Source organism: Phaethon aethereus (genome assembly GCF_964289735.1).
Source record: "Phaethon aethereus genome assembly, chromosome: 2".
Lineage (NCBI taxonomy): Eukaryota > Metazoa > Chordata > Aves > Phaethontiformes > Phaethontidae > Phaethon > Phaethon aethereus.
Window position 1 is genome coordinate 54,228,872 of NC_138582.1, and position 23,489 is coordinate 54,252,360.

At 35.4% G+C, this 23,489-nt stretch overlaps 1 protein-coding gene across 1 annotated transcript in view; it reads left to right on the plus strand.

The window, feature by feature from the left end:
* ROCK1 (Rho associated coiled-coil containing protein kinase 1) overlaps positions 1-23,489 on the plus strand; it is a gene marked incomplete at its 3' end in the record, with an annotated part of 86,894 nt that overhangs the window by 47,598 nt on the left and 15,807 nt on the right. Inside the window, exons 11-26 of the mRNA XM_082015085.1 lie at positions 1,818-1,884; positions 6,929-7,017; positions 7,983-8,031; positions 8,596-8,731; positions 9,182-9,273; positions 9,403-9,649; positions 11,773-11,879; positions 13,008-13,158; positions 14,076-14,236; positions 15,082-15,266; positions 15,940-16,009; positions 17,428-17,522; positions 19,407-19,572; positions 21,179-21,272; positions 22,420-22,508; positions 22,817-23,005. Coding sequence (XP_081871211.1) covers positions 1,818-1,884; positions 6,929-7,017; positions 7,983-8,031; positions 8,596-8,731; positions 9,182-9,273; positions 9,403-9,649; positions 11,773-11,879; positions 13,008-13,158; positions 14,076-14,236; positions 15,082-15,266; positions 15,940-16,009; positions 17,428-17,522; positions 19,407-19,572; positions 21,179-21,272; positions 22,420-22,508; positions 22,817-23,005 — 1,987 coding nt within the window. The remainder of the gene's footprint in view (positions 1-1,817; positions 1,885-6,928; positions 7,018-7,982; positions 8,032-8,595; positions 8,732-9,181; positions 9,274-9,402; positions 9,650-11,772; positions 11,880-13,007; positions 13,159-14,075; positions 14,237-15,081; positions 15,267-15,939; positions 16,010-17,427; positions 17,523-19,406; positions 19,573-21,178; positions 21,273-22,419; positions 22,509-22,816; positions 23,006-23,489) is intronic.

Consider the following 23,489-nt stretch of genomic DNA (forward strand, 5'->3'; position numbering starts at 1 on the left):
TGAAATTCTTTCCATCTCTGCAAAGGGTTGGATTTGTTGTTGCTTTCTGCATAGTAAGGCATAGAAAGACTTGCAAGCTTTGCATACAGTTTGTGTGAGTTCAGCAGTTCAATGAATTTCACCTACTGTTCTGATTTTAGTCTATAATTTTAAAAAGTATTATTTTTTGACTTGCAGGAATGTTTTGGAATATATTATCAGGAAGCTGAAGTAGCATAGAGAAGCTTGTTAATAACAGTATTTCATCTTTCCTCCTCTTCCTTCTTGGGAGACAGTATCAGGAATTTAGAGAACTAAGTGTCTGTGTTTTGCTGTCGTTGAAGAACTCTGCTACCAATTACTATCATAACTTTGTAGGCTTACTAGAACTAAAATGCTGTCCTAGAGTTGAATTTTGTCCCATAATACTCTGCTGGTGTGTTAGTCTTGAAAAGTCTGAAGCAACCATTCATACTTGCTGAACCTGTAATCCTAATTTTTGTGATTTTTATTCCTTTTTTTGTATTGAAAATAGTTCAGATATTTAAAAAATTGCATATTTAGAAAAAAGTTGCACATTTATCCCCCCCGCCCCTTCACTTTCATCTTACTCATGTATGCTGGAGAGTCTAAAGAAACGGAAATCTAGGAAAATGATGTGACTTCTGTCTTTAAGGGAAGTAGTACAGTCTTTTAGTATAGATTACTTTCTACAGCTGTGATGTCATTGAGTGTAAACTAGGAAATACGGTGGTTTATTATTGAACTTCACCTACAACACAGATTTTGGAATACTAGCTGAGAACACTTTGCAGCCCCGTCTGGCTTGTGTGTTCTTTTCTGGATTCTGATGGAGCTGGTGCTGTGGCTGTTTAAATACCACATTCTCACTGCTCAGCAGCCCTGGTGTGCAAAATATGGTGGCTTCTTGTATGCAAGACAGCAAGCCCCTTTCTGTAGGAAACTGTTCCATTTCTTCTTTGTCATTTGATTGTCTGAAAGCAGTCTTGATTAATTTGGCCATGGCTTTGGAGATGTCTTTTATTTTACTCTCCTTGATCTTTTGGAGAGGTTTTTGTGTATGTGAAAATATGCAAGTGAAACAAAAAGGAGGATGTGTCACTCTTCTTCAGTTCATGTGTTGGAGAGTTTTTTCTCATATAATCTGATGCAGTTAGAGACGCTTTATATTTTTCTAGATCAGTTATCAGGCCACGAATATCACATGAAATACCAAAATAATTTGAAAATAGTAATTTGTATTTATTTACCTGACTCTTCAGAATCATGATAAATAGAAATTTATGGTATTTTTAGAAAACACGTAAAATAAGAACATTGGCTTCAGGGCAAACTTTTTGTGCGTGGAAGTCTTAGTAAGTTTGCTGCAAATTACACAATCTCTGCAGAGTTTTCTTCATTGCTGCTACTTGCTGCATTAAGTGCCTGAGTAAATATTTATGGGATGGAAGCCAATGACAGTGTTGTAACCATGGAAAGCAAAGATTTTTTTTTTTTAATGGTTATTAAAAAAAGAGAAAAGTAGTTGTATTAGTATTTGGCAGAAATACTTTTTTCTGGAGTTCTTCTTCTACTGTAGCTTTCTACTTCACCCTTTACAGTAAATTATATGAGTTTTTCAATTAAATGTGCTTAAATCTTAAAGTATAAAAATACAGAAATGAAAAAATCTGATTAAGTTACTATTTGGTTATCCACATTTTGGAGCAAAAAATCTGGGGCTTATGTTTTAGGATTGTTGTATTCTGTTTTGTTTTTTTTTCATAACCTTGCTTTTAAACAGTTCTTAAAATAAAACTTTTTAAATGTTGTTACAGGTATTTAGCTGTCTCTGCAGAAAATTCAAATGATAACAGAACAGGCTCCAGTGTGGATAAAAGTGTGGTATGTCTTACTGATTTTCAGCTTTGGTGGATCCTAGTAAAGAATCTATTGCATATATGAGAATCAACTGAGTTCTAAATGTCTCAGATTATTTTAGTGCTTGGAATATGGGAAATCAATGCTTAAATTTCAACTCTTTGTATGACCTGCCTATTCAAGTTATTGGAAAAACAGAATTTCAGTTCTTTGTATAACATTGGTTTTCCTGAATTAGGATAAAATAACTGACACTGCATACTCTTTTTGTGGAACTGATTTCACTGGTTTTATCTTTAGAAATATCAAAGTATTTGTGCAGTATTTTTACAGTGCCTTATTGTTCCCAGGTGTAAGCTGGCTTTGTGGCAATCATGGAGTCTGGACATGAGTGTGACAGGAAGCTTGGGCTTTCCGGCTACCCACCAGTTTAATACTGGAGCGGGACTTCCTGTGAACTAAGTGGGAGATAATGTACCAAGCTTGGGTATTCTGGTCCTTCCCAAAGGTGCTCCACAAACTATTGGGAATTGGGGCACTGAGGATCTGCGTTTATAGTGCAGTTCACCTAGCAAGAAATGTTAAGGAATTCTTTCAGTTACTGCTTCCCAAGCTTCTTGCAGTCAGGTTTCCAGGAAGGTATGCTGAGGTGTTAGAAACAAAGCCTGCTTGGATTCTGTGTAAATTCTGGTGTAAATTAAGCTATTCCCTTAGAATTGTTTGCTATTTTACAAATCACATTCCTTCCAGAAGAAAACACTAAAAAAATTGATAATTAACTCTAAAAGAAATCTTCTTGGCTTTGACTGTGATTTACTTTGTAAGTGTTTTGTTCTGTTAAGTTTTCCACTTAGAGTAGGAGAGAAGTAGGTAGTCATGTATGTTCCTTTTCTCTTAAACTTGCAATATAAAGATTTTAATGATATATGGTGTTACCCAGAGAAAATTTGTAAAGGGCAGGGGAACTGATTTTATTAAGCATTGAAGTGTCTTTATTTCTTTATATATGTTGATATGTTCCATAAATTTTGTTTTCCTCATAAGCATTTGGCTGTTGATATGGTAAAATTAAAAACAGAGCCAGGCTTTCAAATATTTGCAGATATTTAAAGCTGTGTGCTGACCTTTGGTTGACTTTGAAGAGAGTTGTTGAATGGACTTGGCATAATTAGTGGGATACAGACACCTGCATGTAGTTAAAGACTCCTCAAGAGTCCTGTCTGTATTGTCAGGTGTATTTGAATGTCTTGTGATTTTAACAGTTTGGGGAGGTGAAGCTCTGGAAGGATATGAATGATACAGATAGGTTTAAATAAATGTTAAGTCTTTACTGCAAGGTGTTTTTACCCCACAGTTGTTTCTCAGCTGTTTTTCTTTCATTACATGCTGCAATGAAAATGGGAATCTTGACACATGGTTAGCAAATTAATTAGTTCTAGAAATAAAAGACAAGATATTACCTGGTCTGTCTGCATTTTGGCATGGTACTGAATGTCTTCTGGGAGGGACTGAGTGCCAGAAATTTCCAAGAAATCCATTGCCTTTTGCAAGTGTGTAAAACTTCACAGAATTAGGCCATGAAATCGGAGAAAAATGGAATTCAGTGTCCTTTAACTGAATTTCAAACCTCTTTGAAGATCTGATTATTGGTTTAGTGCTACCATAACCACCTGTAAACAGTTCAGGTATTAAGAAAGAGGAGATTGACAGATTCTTTTGCACTAGGTCTTCAGTTTTCTTCATTGTTCAGGGTGCAGAACCAGATGCAGTATGCCATGGTGATTAAAAAAAAAAAAAAAAGTAGTATGGCAGTTCCAAAGGGATTTTTCTTGGTTTCTCTACTGTAGGCAGGCTTTTCCATATTCCTTTCCTTCCCTGCCTCTTACTCAAAGAGGAAACTAAGAACAAACTAAAACATAAATGCTTTTACACTGAGTTAATTGTAACTCAGGATTTTCTTAAGATATTTAGTCTACTGATATCAGATTGTGCAAAACTTCTCTGGAAGCATGTTTTCTCATACTGATTAAACTGCTCAGCAATTTTAGATAGGCCCTGTAGGGTACAGCACTGTAGAAGCATCTACAGACAGAAGGAAACAAGACCAAGCAATAGAGGTCCAAACTAGTAGGAGTCAGTACAGAAATGCCTCAGTTACCAGATGTCTTTTTGGACCTGTTCCTCATCCATCCCATTTAGTTCCTTTATGTAGCCCTTCTGGAAAGGCTATAAAATGAGTAACCAAGAAATGGAAGAGCAATTATGTTGAAACCTTTTCATGCTTTATTATTGTGCATTAGCTGTGGTGCCTTTTTACTAAAGTGAGAGCTAGCCTTTGAACAGTCTTGCTTCTTGCTTTATTTCTCATACCAAGGAGATAAATCTGTTGTGTACTGGTCCTTCTTCCTTTCTCATCAAAGTTTAGATTTAGAGGCCGTCTCTATGGTTTTTCACTACAACTATTGTCTAATCCACATGGTGTTACATTATATGTCACACCAGTAATTGACTTCCCAGAACTGTTCTGTAAGTGCTGAGAAGTCTATTTCTTCCAGTATTTCCTTGCTCTCTCAAGTCTTTGTGATAGGTAGTGGTAAATATATAGAATAGAGTGATGAATATATAAAATAGGCAGTTTCTGGTTAGTCCCCAGTCACCATGTCTGTGTTGTCCCTCTGAAAACTTCAGAGCAGCTTAAGAACATGTAAGAAAGAAAAAGGAGGAAATGAGAAAGGGTCTCCAGTTCTTGAGAGCGCCTGAGTGCTCCATGCTTTATTTCCTACTACTATGGGAAGAAGAACAGATTAAAAGTAGGAAGTAAGAAAAACACTGCCTGGAAGTAGGCGAAAATAATCTCACCTATAACTCTCTCATTTAATATGGATAAAGCATGCTATAATATGTCACCAAACTGAAATCCTAGTTTAGGACTGTACAGAGGGCAGTCCTTGTTGAGAACACTTACTGTTGCTCTTGAAGAATGTTGACAGGTGTCATGTGTTTCCTCTTCATGATCTTAGTGAGCAGTTCTAGTTTATCTAAGCATATTTTGTCAGAAAAGGAAAAAAGGAAGAACAGACATAGGAGGAACTGTTCTGTTGCTCCTTTTTCTGGGGTGATTATGCAAAAGCAGTCAGGCAATTGTCAGAGTTTTTGAAGTTAGACCAAGGAACAAGAAAACAAAGGGTTGGAACCACTTGAATATGTTGCTTTGAAAAGAGTCTAGGTTAGGACTGTAATTCTTCTCTGTGAAGTTCCAAGAGTGTTGAGGGAAATGTGGGAAAGCTAAATAAGACTGAAATCCTGACAAGATCACAGAACCATAGAATCTTTGGGTTGAAAGGGGCCTTTTAATGTCATCTAGTCCACCCCCCCTGCAATAAGCAGGGACATCTTCGACTAGCTCAGGTTGCTCAGAGCCCTGTCCAACCTGACCTTGAACGTTTCCAGGGGTGGGCTGTCTACCACCTCTCTGGGCAACCTCTGCCAGTCATTGTGAAACATTTCTTCCTTCTATCGAGCCTAAATCCGCCTTCTTTTAGTTTAAAACCATTGCCCCTTGTCCCATCGCTACAGGCCCTGCTAAAAAGTCTGTCCGCATCTTTCTTACAGGCTCCCTTTAAGTACTGGAAGGCTGCAATAAGGTCTCCCTGGAGCCTTCTCTTCTCCAGGCTGAACAACCCCAACTCTCTCAGCCTGTGCTCATAGGAGAGGTGTTCCATTGCTCTGATCATTTTTGTGGCCCTCCTCTGGAGCCACTCCAACAGGTCCATGTCTTTCCTGTGCTGAGGGCTCCAGAGCTGGACATGGGACTCCCGGTGGGGTCTCACCAGAGCAGAGTAGAGGGGCAGAATCCCCTCCCTTGAACTGCTGGCTACGCTTCTTTCAATGCAGCCCAGGATACGGTTGGCCTTCTGGACTGCAAATACACATTGCTGGCTCACGTCCAGATCAGTGAAAAGGTTTAACAGAGTGAATCAGTATGTGCTTACATAATGAGCTTCCTAAAAGTTGATGCCATCTTGTTGTTAATTGAGGATTTTGCTGATGTTAGAGTGGGATTATTGTACCCAGAGATCCAGTAGACGGTAGATATTTTGAGACTACATGAAAAGAATGAATTTCTGAATCTATATTCCTGGCAAAAACAGTACCTGCTATACTGTCATGTTACAGAATCATAGATCATTAAGGTAGGAGAAGACCTTTAAGATCATCAAGTCTAACTGTCAACCCAACACCACCATGCCCCCTAAACTATGTCCTGAAGTGCCACATCTACATGTTTTTTGAACACCTCCAGTGGTGGTGACTCCACCACCTCCCTGGGTAGCCTGTTCCAATGCTTGACCACTCTTTCAGTAAAGAAATTTTTTCCTAATATCCAGTCTAAACCTCCCTTGGCACAACTTGAGGCCATTTCCTCTTGTTCTATCGCTAGGTACTTGGGAGAAGAGACCAACACCCACCTCACTACAGCTTCCTTTCAGGTAGTGTTGTATATTAACATCTGAAGCTTGTTCCCATTTTCAAACCTTAGTACAGTGCTATCTGTAAAAATTATCTCTCGCTAAATAGATGTTAAGAATATTTTGTCCCCGTTGCTAACAACCGACAGGCCTGGTTCTGCTTCCTGAACTTGTTGAGAGCTTGAAAGTGCATTGCAAAATATATGTGGTGGTTCATGCTAGAAAAAGAAATTTTGAGACTAATTAAAATGCTTTCTTATGTCTTTGCAGTAATATCTTCAGTATGATTCTGAAGATACTTAAAACATGGGGAGTATTTGACTTAGTTTAGCCCTATGAATTTGATGGAAGTATTCAGAAGTCTGAAATTTTACGTGTGTGCAAGTGATAAAACTGCGTAACATTGAAGTTGTTTCTTGTAATTATCTTTGTAAAAAATTGGGGGAGGGGATCACATTTTGGTAAGGTAAAAAATCTAGTGTTCAGGTAGAAGTGAATAAGCTGTGACACAACATAAGCAGCGCTGAATATTCTGAAATACTTTTTTGAAGTTTTTAAATTTAATGCATGTTATTTCATGTACAAATATATATTTAAAGCTGGAAAATATGCAGAAGATGATCTATGAGTTGGAAGAACAACTACATAATGAAATGCAGTTGAAAGATGAAATGGAGCAAAAGTGCAGGTGAGACTTTGAACTTAATTGTTTACATAATTTAAATACATCCAACACTTCAGTTCCGTATTGCTGCTTTAGGGATTATTAGAATAACAGAATCACAGAATCATTAAGGTTAGAAAAAACCTCCAAGATCATAAAGTCCAACCATCAACCCAACACCACCATGCCCACTAGACCATGTCCTGCAATGCCATGTCCACACATTTTTTGAACACTTCCAGTGATGGTGACTCCACCATCTCCCTGGGCAGCCTGTTCCAATGCTTGACCACTCTCTCAGTAAAGAAATTTTTCCTAGTATCTAGTCTAAACCTCCCCTGGTGCAAGTTGAGGCCATTTCCTCTCATTCTGTTGCTAGTTACTTGTTATCCCTTTGAAGAGGGATAGCTACTTACAAAAATGCAATGGATGTGTCAATGTTATTGACAGTTAACTGAAGTTTTACTATGCACTTAACCTCTATTCTATCTACAGTACTATGTTCTAATATATTGCTTCAACAGAGAGACTTTTAAATAATATTATTCAAATATCTTTATAGTAGGGAGCTGTCTACTATTGAATCAATGAACCTTTTTAGATATTTAGAATGTTCACAACTAAAAGAAGTTTTAGCAGGTTGCCAGGGTATTCTAATTTTAATGATAGTCTGTGTGTATATGCATTACATGTGTACGCATTACATGTGTAGTATGCATGTGTTTTACATTTGCAGATTAACGGAGAGAATGTGACACCTGAAGTTTTGCCTATATTATCTGCAGCATAATAAATATGTAATAATGTATTCTACAAATTATTTCCAGTGATTGATTGTTTTGTTCAATTTCAAATATTTATTACAAAATAGCATTAGCCAAAATATAAATGTTCACTTTAGTAATGGTCTCAAATTATCTCACTAGAAAAACACTATGTATAATGTATTCGTCTCAAATATTACTTAAATGATTTTGTTTTATTTTTAGATCTTCAAACATAAAGCTAGACAAGATAATGAAAGAACTGGATGAAGAGGTAATTTTTTTCCTCAGTGAAGCCTTCTTAGTTGTGGATAGTACTTTCATGTTTTAAGATATTTCTTCTGTGACTAAAAAATTGTTCTGAGTTTAAATTTGAGACCAAACCATCACTTTTCAATCCACAGCAATGGGAGATTATTTTTATTTGTACCCATTTTCAAAAACTCTTTCTTTCTGTGATTCACAATGAATTATGGTTCCTCTACTAAATGTTTTGCTTAGTCTTGCTCATTGCAGTTTCTCTGTAGTTTATTGAAATCAGTTACTCTAAAAATGAATGTACAGATGATTTTCTACTGAGTCCTTATGTTGTCTCTTATTAAGAAGTTTAATAGTTACTTCCATATAATCACGTTAACAATAACTTTTCTAGTAATTTCATAAATATGTCAGGTGGGAGTTAAAAAAGCCGTCTTTTCAGAAAACCTTTTCAAGGAAGGCAGAAACTCATTCATTGGGAACAATGCATCAGTTTACTTGATTAATTAGTTGCAGAGATACTGGTTTAGGGATCATTCCTTAAAATGTAAATAGAAAATACCAATGCTTTTAATTTTAGGGAAATCAAAGAAAAAACTTGGAATCAACAGTGTCTCAGATTGAGAAGGAAAAGATGGTATTGCAACATAAGCTAAATGACTACCAAAGAAAAATTGAACAAGAGAATGAAAAAAGACGGAATGTGGAAAATGAAGGTATGCCATGTTGTCCAAACATTGACACTGATGAGGTGTAAGATGCATTTTGGGGAGTAATTTACTACCTTAGCATCTTAAGTGCTATGCAACTTTAAAGGGATCTTTTCAAATAATGAACACAAATTTTTGAGTTAATTTTTGAGTTTTAATGAGAACACGATATTTTTGTCTTATTTTCAAATTCTGTTCTCTATAGTGTACATTGTTGTTCTGGAAGCACAAAGTTTGACCTAAAAATATGTAAGAAGCAAAAAGTCAACAAAAGACCTATTATATGTCAAGAATTTATTTGAGCGTGTTTGTGTAAAAAAAAAAAAAAAAAAACCAAAAAAAAAAAAAAAACCCCAAAAAAACCAAAACCAAACCAAACAAAAAACCAAAAAACACCTCACCACAAACCTAAGGATTTTTTTAATCTGATGTATTCATGGTGTAATTTCTCCTTAGTGTCCACGCTAAAAGATCAGATGGAAGACTTGAAAAAAATCAGCCAGCATTCACAAATTACAACTGAGAAGATAACACAATTACAAAAACAAGTATGTCACTTCTGTTCGGTGTCTTCATTATTTCTTAGATTTGAGAAGCTGTATTGATATGTTCAGATATAACAAAACTGGTCCCAATAAGTTTTATATTTGAGACTCTTGTTTGTTTTATTTTAACAGCTAGAAGAAGCAAACGATTTACTGAGGACAGAATCTGATACGGCAGCAAGACTGAGAAAGGGTAACACAGAAATGAGCAAGTCATTAAGTCAGGTAGAATCATTGAATAGAGAACTGCAGGAAAGGTGCAGAGTTCTAGAAAGCACAAAACTGCAGGTGGAGAAAGATTATTACCAACTGCAAGCAGCTTTGGAGTCGGAACGAAGGGACAGAAGTCACGGATCTGAAATGATTGGAGAACTACAGGGTAATTCTTCTGTATTGATACTTTGCCAAAAAGGTTGTGGGTTACATAAAGGGAGGAAAGCCAACCTGCAAACGAAGTGTGACTCAATAGAACAATTTCTGAAGATTCGGTCTTCCTGATCATGTCTGAGCAGCTCTTGGGAGGGAGAGTATGAAAATCAAGTAGTGAGAAATCACTGCAAGTTGATGGGGCTGCTCTGCCTAAAGGTCTGAGTCCAGTGGTACAAAAATATGGAAAGCTGATACAGTGCTAGGGAAGACACAACACTCTTACTGCCTTGGTGCAGCAGCCAAGTTGACATACCCTGTACTTTTTTTTTTCATTTGTGGAGAAAGCTATTTTGTTGTTAAATTGCATTTGTTTTCTTTTATGATACTTCTACATTACTTTATAAGCAAGATGAAGAGCATTGTAAGGGCTGCAGATGTGGAATCCCTTTTTTTCAGGATGCTTGGAACTTTTTACCATTTCAGAAACTACTCAGATATATTAGTTCATGACTGCCTATGCTAATGGATCCTGCCTCATAGCTTGTCATTTGAAAACATCTGTCTGCAGTATTGCAAATCATTTTCCATGAGGCATAATCTCTTGTTGAGGACTTTTGGGTGGTTTTGGGTTTGTTTTTTTTAAGGTAAACTTTGCTAGCACAAAGAAAGAACTATGAAGAATCAAGTTGCCTGTTTACTGCGCTTCAAATATAGTAAATCAATTTAGATTGAATGATTGTAAAGTTCCTGTGAAATGACTCAGTGTGGTTTGATCTGATCTGTTGTTAATTGCAAGCAGGAGGTACAAATTGGCACAAGAAGACTATTCTGTGCATTTCAAAATGTGTTTTTGACCACATTCAACTCAGCAGCCTGCAGGAAAAGGATATTTTTTTTTGAAGGATGTAGGGTTAAAGTGCTGTACTGGTATATACCCAAATAGCTTTATGTAATTCAAATCCTCATACAGCTGTTTTTAAAAGCACATTTAAAATCAATGAGAAAAACATAAGATTTAGGATGGCTTTCTCTTCTTCCATATCATAGTTTCTTACATACTGCCAGGATGTCTCATTATACTTAAAAATTAAGTGAAGCAAACAGGTGCTGTAGGTGGATGTATTTGAATTGCTAAGTATATTTAAGTGTACTGTATTTACGGTATTAAGTTTAATATACAGTAATACAAAATATTTTTTCAGGTATTTATTTTAAAGGAGCTAATTCTTCAGTCTAGAAATACATACCGCTACTTCAACATGCACATAATAAAACTACTAAGGCTTTGTGGGAGACGTTATTGCAGCTTTTCAACACTTAAATGGGGCTTATAAGAAAGATGGAGACAGACTTTTTACTAGGGCCTGTAGTGACAGGACAGGGGGCAATAGTATTAAACTGGAAGAGAGCAGATTTACTTTAGATGTAAGCAAGACATTTTTCATTATAAGACACTGAAAGAGGTTGCCCAGAGAAGTTGTGGATGCCCCATCCCTGGATGTGTTCAAAGTCAGGTTGGACGGGGCTCTGAGCAACCTGATCTAGTGAAAGATGTCCCTGCCCATGGCAGGGGCATTGGACTAGACAGTCTTTAAAGGCCCCTTCCAACTAAACCATTCTGTGATTCTACTTAGTATTTAGTATAAACTTCTGATACCACACGGGGTCTTGTGGTAGGTGCTGTGGGGGACAGGGAATAGTTCCTCTACCCATGGCAGAGCACTTGAGTCACAGTTAGGTGGATACATATTTTATTAGTACCTGTAGATCCATTTGAGACAGACTTTCTGTGTCATGTGCCTTATCTATGTATTAGTGGAGTTAACATCGGAAAAGGTGCTTGTTGCATAGAGCAGCAGAACTTGGTTTAACGGAAGAAATTTTACGTGTTAGGTGTTTGGAGTGATGGAAGATACCAAGTTTTGAATGTGATTGTTTTTTGTGAATTGTTACTAATGGCATGCATAAGGAGTGGCTGAAAAGATCAGTTTCCTTTACAATATACAGCCTTTGCATATCTGAAAATTTTGAAGGTGTAAACATTTTAGGAGCCCAGAAGTTAATAAAGGTTGAAAGGCCTATTGATCTAAGTCAAGTAACTAATATTGAATGATATTTCATTTCTTATGGCAGTTCGGATTACAACTTTACAAGAAGAAGTAAAAAATGTTAAAAACAATCTCGAAAGAGTGGAAGTGGAAAGAAAACAAGCACAGGATATGCTTAATCATTCAGAAAAGGTATGGTAAAATGATGTTGAGGCTAATGTTCTTTGTCAGCTTTTGACTATATTTTCAAATAATATTTATTGATGTTGCAAAGTCCTGTGTTCTTGCTCTAAATCAGTCTTGTGTTAAAATGATTGACTAAATTTCAGTGCTAATTTACAATCTCATCAGGATGGTAAGTCTCACAAGTCCTCAGTAGTTCTTACTTGTAGCTTCGGTCATAAAATTAATGTTTGTCATTCACTGTCACTAACTCAAGGATCCAACCCTTCTGCCAGTAGCAAGTTAATTTTTGTTCTGCCTGCCTGCCTGTCACTGCAGAGCCTTGCCTCCTGAAAATCTATGAATTGAGCCTTTTAAAAAATGGAAATTTAAATTTCCGCTTTTACTGGATTTTAATTTGGCTGGATCAGTGCCAGACCTTTTGATCAACTTCGGAGCTGAACCATTTCAATTTTTTTCCTTCCTTCCTTCCCTGCCTAAAGAGTGGTAGCAGCATCTTCCCCACCCCAAGATGGAGACACAAGTAATGATGAGTAAAATGAAATCCTGCAGCCTTTTTCCAGATAGGCTACATAGTTCTGTGTTTGAGATTAGGTAAAGACTTCCTGTGCTGTGTGGTCTATCCAAATAAACCAGAGAGCTATGACTACCTGTGAGGGAAGGTGCAAGCAGTTACTGTTCTCATTTGGTGTTATGTGAAGCAGTGGTCCAAAGGCAAGTCCCTGTCTCGAAGTTCATCTCCAGCACTTGTTTCATGAGTACTGTTAATGGCTGGTAATCCCTACAATGAAATAACAGAATTGCATACAGGTAACAATGATTAAAATTCCTCTGTGCTCTAGTATTGTCAGTGGATTAGTTGTATGTTTCCAATTTAGATGACTACTAATTATTCAAACTGAGAAGTTTCCATTATTTTATGAATTTATACGCTACAGAAAAATGTTAATGATGTTTTCTCCAGAGCACTGAGTACAGTTTTTGTCTGTTACTATTCTTTCTTAAACATGGAAAATAATATTGATAATTTCTTCATAACAAAAAGTTAACACTAAAGAAGGGACAAAAGGAAATGCGATTCCCTCAGATATTCCAGAAATATTATAGAATTCTGGTAACTTTTTCCCATATCTTTAGGAAAAGAATAATTTAGAGATCGATTTGAACTACAAACTCAAATCATTACAAGACCGGTTAGAACAGGAAGTAAATGAACACAAAGTGACTAAAGCTCGGTTAACTGACAAACATCAGTCAATAGAGGAGGCAAGATCAGTTGCGATGTGTGGTAAGTGTTTCTTGCAAGTTTCAAGTAAATACATAATAAAAGGTGTTTTGATTAGGATATCTTAAAACACATTGTCTTATAATGTAGTACTCTTATACAAGTGTTTAAACCCTTGTATAAAGAAAATGCATATCAAAATTTTAAAACATGCATAATGAAAACTATGCTTTTCAAATTATTTTCTCTAACATGGTACTTGTACTATAAAAATAGCGTTGCTGCTTAATGTTTTGAATATCTTACTGTGTTTGCAATTCAAAGCCGTCCTTGGCTTTTAAAATGCTCTTGAATTTTGACATTCTGGCTAATGCTGAACAGAACTGAAAGAATGCATTATCAAGACGGATGTCTTGGAGCATTCATTTGTGTGTAACTGCATTAAAAATACCAGTGTTGTATTAGGCTTGTCTGAAGAGCTGAAGTTTCTTTTATAGCTACATATTAATGAATCAAAGATGTGTCTTGATATCTTAATTGAGTAAATCAGTTTTTCTTTGTGAAGATCATCAGTACCTGCATGTGTAGTTTGTAACTTTTCACAAAGCTAACATGAATGGTAGCATTTCTTTTCTTTCCCTCTACTGTCCATTCATGGAAATGAAAATTTGCCTTTATTTCATAATGATTGCTTCAGGAATCTGCCTTTTTTATTTCTTTCACAATTTATCTTCCAGTTGTCATGATAATATTCCAGTGCTTTGAATGCAAATTTGAATTACATTTCTTCTTTAGTGTTTCTTGTAATAATGCCAGGAAGTTTCTATTCAGTAATCAATCTATCTAAGAGCGGAAGAGCTTAAATAGCTGAACAAAAGGGTCTGAAAAATATTAGGATATTTAAGACTGTGTTTGCAAAAGCATTCTTGTAGGTGCTACATACTCATTTTTATTGTTTTCCTTTCCTTAATCTTGTTTAGAAATGGAAAAAAAAGTAAAAGAAGAGAGGGCAGCAAGAGAAAAGGCAGAAAATCGAATAGTTCAAGCTGAAAAACAGTGTTCCATGCTAGACTTTGACCTGAAGCAATCTCAACAGAAACTGGAACACCTTCTTGAACAAAAGGAAAGACTGGAAGATGAAGTAAGTAAAATGTTAATCACTGACAATTTTCTATATAAACAAGAAATCATAGTTGCATTGAGAAATAGAAAATGAAATTCACTTACACTGGGCTCCTTGTATAAGAGATCTCTTAGTAGAACTGAAGATAGTTGTTGGCTGAAAGGGTGTTAGGTAATTTCTCCTTGTTTCTTAGCTCTCGGATGCCTTACATATTTGAGTCCCTAGTTTGATATAATGCATTTTTTTGGTGTTTCCTTGCTTGTGACTTTGACTGTGTAGTCTGATTGGTTTGCAGTTCTGAATTTGCATTCTTCAGAAAAGCATTTGTTCAAGGAAATGCAGTTAGAATATTGAGTGTGAAAACTAGGTACTAAGAATAATAGTTTTATCCTTTTTCTTTACAGGACACTGGGAATGAAGGTTATAACACCTTTCTTAGGGGTTATGACTTGTGTAAATTAGTTTTTATATAGCTGGTAGGCTGCAGTTCTTTCTAGGGTGAGAAGTTTTATGATCTGAAATCCACAGAGAGGTTTGCAGGATGTTTCAGCAGACGCTTTAGGTTTCTTCCATTGTTGCCTTTAAGATAAGATAAAACACATTTGGGATTTTGAAATAAACGAAGTATGGGGAAGCTTTATAATCATGCACCGTCATATCAGTATGTTTTGTAAGGGCAGCATCTTTCTATAAGATTATTGTACTGAAGTATTTGGAGACTTAGGAATATTTTTACACATTGTACAATGTGTAGCATCTAGGCAATGGTGTTTGACATAAAATAATCCATATATGAAATACTTTCAACCACATGTAATTGGACATTCAGCAAATGCTCCTACATTGAAATATTTCTCATTTAGGTAAGGAATCTAGCACTTCAGCTAGAACAAGAGACAAATAAGCGAATAATGGCACAGAATGAATTAAAGACGCAAGCTTTTGAAGCAGATAACTTGAAGGGTTCCGAGAAGCAGCTGAAACAGGAGATCAATACGTTGTTGGAAGCAAAGAGATTACTGGAATTCGAGTTGGCTCAACTTGCGAAGTAAGTAAAAATTTGAAGTAAAATGGATTAATTATACATGCACTGTTTTGCCTGTTCCTATTAGTGAAAAAAGTTCGTTGGTGCATAGGCATTTTTTCCTAAACTAAAAGAATATTTTTAGCTGCATGTTCTGATTTCTGTATGCAGCCTTCAGTGTTGGAATGTTTTTGTTATAAGCTATGATGCAGAACAGTGCTTGGCTTACATTCTATGTCAAGACATATATCCCACTTCTATTTGAGTGACTTCTTTATGGATTGACTGTGATACTACTCATTAAATCATATGGGACTTTAGTTTTACTACATGGGAGTCAATAGCTTTTTTTCCCCTTTAACTACCTGATTCTTTTTCTTAACATTTCTTAAGCTGACTGTGACGACATCTTTCATGAATTAGGCTTCTGTTATATCTTTCTTCAGCGGACTTAATGTTTCTCCATTTAGACTACTTCTTGTCTTCTAAATTACATACTGAAACGATCATCAGGGTAGAACAAAGAATGTAATTAAATCAGAATTTTCAGATAGAGCAAACTGTTGGTCTTTGTGAAATAATTGTGTGCAAATGTAAGATCTTTATAGGATGCTATTCTGGTTAGAAATAGTCAGTGTTTGTCATTTGTTAGTAGCTGAGGTTTTTTTCATGTTTTCCTTTTTTTAATCCTTCAAAGACAGTACAGAGGAAATGAAGGTCAAATGCGTGAGCTTCAGGATCAGCTTGAAGCTGAGCAGTATTTTTCGGTAAGATTTGCAAAGAGTTGTGAGTGCTACATTTTGACATGAAATCATTGAACAGTGAGTAGTTTGACATATTACATCTTTTAAAATGTAAATAACAGCCTGGCATAAATCAGCAGTTCACAAAATTCTGCTTGAAATACAAACAATGAACAAAAAATTAGAAAGCATTAGGTAGTCTGTCTAATACATTGCTTTGGAGTTGTTTGTCATATCTTATATATTACATTGAGTAATTCTTACCTGAATTATTCAACAGAGTAGTTTCTATCTTGAGGTTGGAAAAAAGGTGTTTTTCTGACATAATTGCAAACTTTGTAGAGAGTTCAGAATCTCCATTTTTTACTGGAATATATTCCATGGGTATATACCATGAGTATATTTAAGAACCATAGAACCAGTAGCATTCTGCATGTATTCCTCATCTTTCTACAAAGGTACCTTCTCTGTACCTGGGTCCCTGAAGAGCCTTATTCTGTACTCCATGTAGCTAAAGTATGTATTTCATAAATTTAGGTTGATCTGTTTCACTTCTGTGAAAAGAACCAGTAGCATGAGATGCTCTATAACACCTGAACCTCAGATACATTTGTGAATATGGACAGTCTCATTTCCTTTTGGGAAGAACTTTTTAAATTCGCTTCTTCCTTGGAGGGGCAATAAAATTTTTTGTGTTTACTAAACTGCACATGATTGTAATTTCATTAAGTGTTACAGATTTTTTCTGCATTTCTCCATAACATACTGCTAATAAGATCCAGAGAGTTGTGTTTCATCCTCGGTTTTCTCTTTTTTCACTAGCATGTAGTTTAAATGAGACATTCATAATTCTGTCTGAGTATTTAGCAAAAGTACTTCACTGTAGAAGATCAAATTTGAACTTTCAGAATTACTGGTGATGTTAATAGCAATACAATAATTAAGAAAAAAAAGTCATTCAGACCTCTGTTAAATTAGTTACTAAGACAAAGTCTGTCTATACACAAAAAACATAGAGTCTAAGAGAAAAGATACATGGATATAAACAATATAACAGTTGGAAGTATAGGACAGCATTAGGCTTGTTTGACTAACATTTTGAGACAGTGGTGTTATAAGAGGGTGCAGTTTTGTCCTGTTGTCTCCAAGAGACATGCTCAGCTGTGTCCTAGTGCCTGCCTTCCCTTTTGTCAGCAGATGTGTTTGTACAGCCACGTAGGAAACCAGACTAGAATATTGAAAACTAACCTGGTTATATCAGTTCCCTACACAAGGGAAACTGGAAAGGAGCATCTCAGACAGGCAGGAAGGAGGAAATTCCATTAAAGGCAGTACTAGCATGTGTTTGGATTCGACAGATTCAAACCAACCAGCATCAAAACAATGAAGAATTTCACTATGGAAATGGAATAATGATTCTCTTTTTATCCCTTCTTTTACAGACACTTTACAAAACTCAGGTTAAGGAACTGAAAGAGGAAATTGATGAAAAGAACAAAGAAACTCAGAGAAAAATTCAGGAATTGCAAAATGAGAAGTATGCCCATTGGTTTCTCAACTAGACATAAGTTTTTCCATATAGTGTGGTCTCACTCATGTGATATTAATCAGATTTAAAATGTTGAACGTTGAATTCCTTCAGAAAAAGATAGGTCTCAAAAGTATTCCGTAACGTCTTGTAAGATGGCAAATACGTAAGATGCTACTTATGCTGACTCACAAAGACAAATACGGTTATTTATATTTGCTTTGGACTCTATTTTTAATCTCTGGAAGAAGAATGATGACTTCTGAGATTTTAGGAAGATGCAAAGTTTTGAAAAAACATTCCAATTTGTGGTAATCATCTTGCTTGTGCAACAGCTTTTTTTATTTGATTAAATTATCCTAATAGTTACTTGGTATATTTCTATAGCCAATAAAATAATTTGAGAAAAAGGTAATGAAAATACTTTGACTTCTAAGTTTAGTATACTTCTGATTACAACAAAACCAGTTAATCCAACAACCATTAATTGTGATGTACTGTTTTGTAAGTTAGCAAATAAGGAATGAAATCTTTTAAGCTTGTTTTTCCAATTTGTTAATTTATTTAATATACATTTCTTCTGAAGAAAGAGACTGTAACTTTATGCATGAAGTGGAGTTTCTCACTTCTCATGTCTGGGTCTCTTGTCCTACCTGAGCATCAGCATTGCAAAACAACCTTTAGAGAGGAGGTTTGGTACAGTGTTCCATGATGTATTTCGGTGGGCTAAGAAGGGGAAAAAGAAAAGATGTTGCGCTAATAATTATGAAGTAGGAGGAAAATACCCATCTATGCAAAGCTGTTCAGGAGTAGTATGCAACTAAAAACTAAAGACTTTAAAAAAAAAAAAAAAAAAAAAAGAAGGTGGGGGGAGGTAGGAGAGACTTTTCTTAACTTATTTTTATAGATTCCTTTTATTCTATTCCCTCACTGTTCTCCACAATCCTCTGTTCATCATAAATGTTTTTCACCTGGATACAACTTACGGAAGTTGTTATAAAGTCTGCGTATACTTCATCAGTTACCTTTTTGGGGTAGAGGCCCATATCTACTACGGATGTATGAAATCAGTGAACTCCATAGCAATACATATTTCATTGCATAAATCTCTTATTTTGCAGTGCAAGAAAGGCATCTGTCATCAGCCCATACTGCACTAATGCATTGCCACTTCCATCTCAGCATGCTCTGAGCTGTGTCACATGTTGCTGAGTACATCTGACTCGTGGGTGCTAGACTGGCCACCGTCTTTATGAGGGTTTCTTTGCAGGCAAATATACAGGACCTTTGCCTGTACTCCAAGCAAGAGCAAGAAAGTTTGGCTCGTATGCAGAACTGATTAGAAGCTGTGTGTACATTAATAAGATACTGCACCTAAGTTAATGCCCCCTGCCTCTCGAGCTGTAGATAGAATTTGCAAGCCTTTCTGCAAAAAGTTGCATAGGCATAGAACCACTGTATGTTTTCAGAAACTTTGTTTGAACATAAGGAAAATTACATAGTCTGGAGCACACATCTTGATGAGCAGTAATCTTCTGTGAAAAAGCAGCTAATACTGATAGGGTTAAGTATCTTTTGGTGGACCACACTGTACATGCAATTTAATTTTGTTTTTTATTCCTCAAAGGCAGGAAAATTTGAGACCTGGTTTCCTAAGGGTTGGTGCATCATGGATGATAGAAATTCTAATTGAATTTTAGTAAGCTTGCTGCTGTAGCTTGTGTGGACCATCAAAAGATACAAGCATACAGAGTGTGGTTTTGTAAATCTTGTTTTTCTTAAGAAAGTAAGATAATGACAATTAGCTGAATGGTATAGTTTGGGTTTGTTAGTCTTCCTGAAAAATTGGAATGTTTTGCATAGGAGAACAAAATCTTAATGTCCTTTTTACAGAGAAACGCTCACTGCGCAGTTGGATTTAGCTGAAACCAAAGCTGAGTCAGAACGGTTGGCACGAGCACTCCTTGAAGAACAGTATTTTGAACTGAGTCAGGAAAGCAAGAAAGCAGCATCAAGACACAGGCAAGAAATGACTGATAAGGACAGCATCATAAGAAGGGTAAATTATTCTGCTGTAATTAATACCTATATATATATCTACCACCTGGAAACAGAAATTTATCTTTTTATTTTAATTTATAAAGTCTTGTTGTGATCATAAGTGATAACTATTTAAGTATCTAAGTTTTAGACTCAGTTGGAACCTTAAACATTTAAACCCCATCATGTGAGCTTCCAAAGAAACGTAAACTTGATGAATCTGAGATGAAGCCAGAGTGAAAATCAAGTGAATGTCTATAATTCAATTACTTAGCCTTTTGTAATTATTTCTTGTCATTTCCCAATGTGTTATTTCAATCTTGTAAATTTGTGGAGTTGTATGTTAGAGACTCTTACTGCAAAATAACTTAGTCTTTTAGAAAAATAGTACTTGAGTTTCTTCCCACTGGTAAACTATTTAAAAACAAAAAACAGACCAAACCCCAAACTGTAATTTTTAAAGATTCTTTATAGTGTAGCTCTTGAGTATTAGTATCAGGTTGATAAATGTCTTAACTCAGGAGTTTCAAATAGCAAGCCATATATAGCATAGTTGTTTTATTGTTATTGTTTTTTTCACATTTAGTGTCAGCTATACAGATTTTCTTAAGAATCCTGGGGTGTAAAACTTTAGTAAAACTCTGGGCATAACTGAACTTGGATCGATTGCTCAAAGCTTTCTGTTGGCGCTACCATGCATATTGCATTTCTGTGTAAAGATAGCGGAAGTAATGTTTGTTACACGTGTTGTCTTCTATAAACTTGAAATCTCCAGAATGCCACAATTTCTTACGGATTTAGAAGACTGTCTTTGTATGACATTGAAGGAATACCTTCTTGCCAATATGTTTGTTGGTTTCGAATATTCTGATAATTTTGTCAGCTTGATACGCAATCATTTCTATTGGCTTCAAACAAAACCTTTTTTCAGGAATGCAGTTATGTCTGGTGTGTAATAGGTATTTGCTAAGTGATTAGCTAAGTGATCCTGACTGTGTCTTCTGGCAACTAAAATGTTGAAAGTCTAATAGCTTTCCTTTCCCTTTTTTTTTTTCCCCAAACCTATATACATACTTACCTATGTATGCTTTGACTTAGCATAAAAATAAAACTAAATTTGGGCTGGTTTATAGCTGGTTTTCATGACATATGACAATTACTTAGCAGCAGATGCCATGAATCTACTCTAGCCTTGAATGCTGGAGTGGTATCATCTATCAGCTACTTTTCTTTCTGGATTCAGGGGATGAGACCTACAGGTACTACTTATTCCAAAATTTCAAATTAGTTGAAAATTGCCACATTCAATAACTGATAATCTAATTTTTCTTAAGTTGACTTTTTAATTATATACTACAGTGTTGTCAGTTCTGCAGAGATCATTTGGAAAAAAAATTCTTTCTGGGACAGGTGTATTTTGAGCCTTCTGATAAGTCCTGGTACCATTGTTTAAAAATTCATGTTTGAAAAGTAAGCAGATTTTTTTTTTTTGGTAGGTAATCTAAGGAAGGCATTCCAAGTAAATGGCTGTTATAGATTTAAGGGTATTTAAAATAATAGTATTATAAATATTTTTAGAATTTATGGCAAGTTCTTTATTTTATAATATGTTTGTTTTCACTTAGCTGGAGGAAACTAATAACACGTTAACCAAAGATGTTGATTTAATAACAAAGGAAAATTCAGAGATCAGTGAAAAAATTAAGAAACAGGAGGAAGGTATGTCATATTTGGAGTTTTAATTAATCTGTTATAAAGCACAATTGAATTTGAAGCATATGTGATGAAATGGGAGAAGACGTTGCTGTTTATCTTCCCTGTCATTTTGGGCTTGATGAAAAATAATACAAATCATTGTTTTCATCTTGAAAAGATATCTTCCATGTAAATTCCTCTCTTCCTACTGTATTGCTTCCATTTCCATGCACTGCTTAATTGTTGAAAACAATTAAAACTTCAGCTGTCGCAGGTAGGAGAAAGTGAGTTTCTGCTCAGATTCCCTCCTCACTTTTTGAAACAAGTTAGCACCAAGTTCCTGCAGGCATAGTGAGGAATGCCTGTCCAGTACAGCTCATCCATAGGTCTGTCTAACCCCTTTTTCCAGCCATGCCCTCGTGTGCATGAAGGTTGTTAAGGAAAAGTATTTTACTCATTTCATACTGCATACAATGTATATATTAAAGTTTTCGTTTCTATCTCCAGTATTTACCGTAAAGCAGTATCAGCATTTCAGCTTCCTTAAGATTGCACTTAGATTTAGTTGTGATCTCACGCATATCAGTGGATTGTCATTCTTTTTACATGCATTCTGATTATATGGGAAATTATTACTCAGTTTACTCCCATGGTTTTGCATTTGACTAAGCATTATAAAATCAGAATGCATGCTTTAATATCTGTAGACTGTGAGAGTAAAGTCCTTATTTGTTGTGTTGCCAGTGTTGTTGCAAACACTATGTGGGCAGGAAGGCATACAAAAGTATTTTCCCTTAGTTCTGCGTAATAGCAGGGATTGGGTGAGCAAGCAGTTTTCAGTACTTTTTAGTTTATAGGGTTTGTTACTTTTAAGCACTTGAAAATTGTTCTTTAACTGTCTGTAGTTTTCGTGGAGAAATCTTTATTGGTGAAATGCGTACTTCTAGAAACTTTGGGAAGAAATCAGCAGACTGGAGGTGTGATAGCAAGTAATTTTCTATGATTACAGTAGCATTAAACCAGTAACCTTTATCATTGCAAACTGTATCTTGCACATGAAGTGACACAACAGGAAAATGGAGAAAAATAGTGGTGCAATTGTAGAAGTGATTAAGCTTAGAAATATTTACCTTGTCCTAAAATATCTCAAAGTTGAATATTATTTTAACAGAATACAAAATGAAAAAAGAGGAGGAAATCAATAATATTAGAATGCATTATGAGAAGAGCATCAACACTGAAAGAACTCTGAAGACACAGGTATAACTTTTAATGCAATTTAATAACAAGAATTACTTTGTATATTTTCAGTTTATTGTTTTTGTGCAACTAAGTCTTAGTTCCTTTGAGATTAAGTTTATGTTAACCTTTATGTTTAATATGCATTGTTGATATTTACAGTTGAAAGAATAAGTTTTGATGCTGTGTACTTTTCAGTTTTACTTCTATCATGTGTAAGGGTCATTTATGTTGGTGAAGGTTTTTTTGATCAAATCCTATAGCTAGAGGAACTGAGAAACATGCTTGCATATATAATTTTTCTTACTGGTTTTCCTTTTTCTTAACAGGCTGTCAATAAACTGGCTGAGATAATGAATCGGAAAGATTTTAAAATAGACAGAAAGAAAGCTAACATGCAAGATTTGAGGAAGAAAGAGAAGGAAAACCGAAAGCTCCAATTAGAGCTTAATCAAGAAAAAGAGAAATTCAATCAGATGGTAGTGAAATACCAAAAGGAGCTCAATGAAATGCAAGCGGTAAAATAATATTAATTTTTTTGTGACATTGTGGAATTCTCTCCGCAGGAAAAATGTGTAGCTTCTAGTCTACTTGAAAAAATAACAAATTCTGTTTCAGATGTTCTAGGCTGCAGAATTTTAATGAGGCAGAGAACTTGACAAGTGTGCAGCTGTGCTTGTTCTCATAAATTTCCCCTTTCTAAATTCTTAACTGTGAAAGTTGCTGATATATTATGAAGACTAAAACACTGAATACTCTATAGCATATTGTTTATGGAGTTTTATTTCACTGGTAGGTGGTCTGCTTTTCAAAACAAATGGTAATTTAGTAGATTAATCTGACTGTTTTGTACCTGAATGCATTGCTGGATGTTTGATATTTAACTTTTTTCCAAGGCTGAATGAACACTTCTACTATAATAGTTTATGCTAATGCTATCAAAAATATCTAGAGATAATAGAAAAAAAAGTAATGAGTTCTGTTTTCAGAATACTTTGCTGC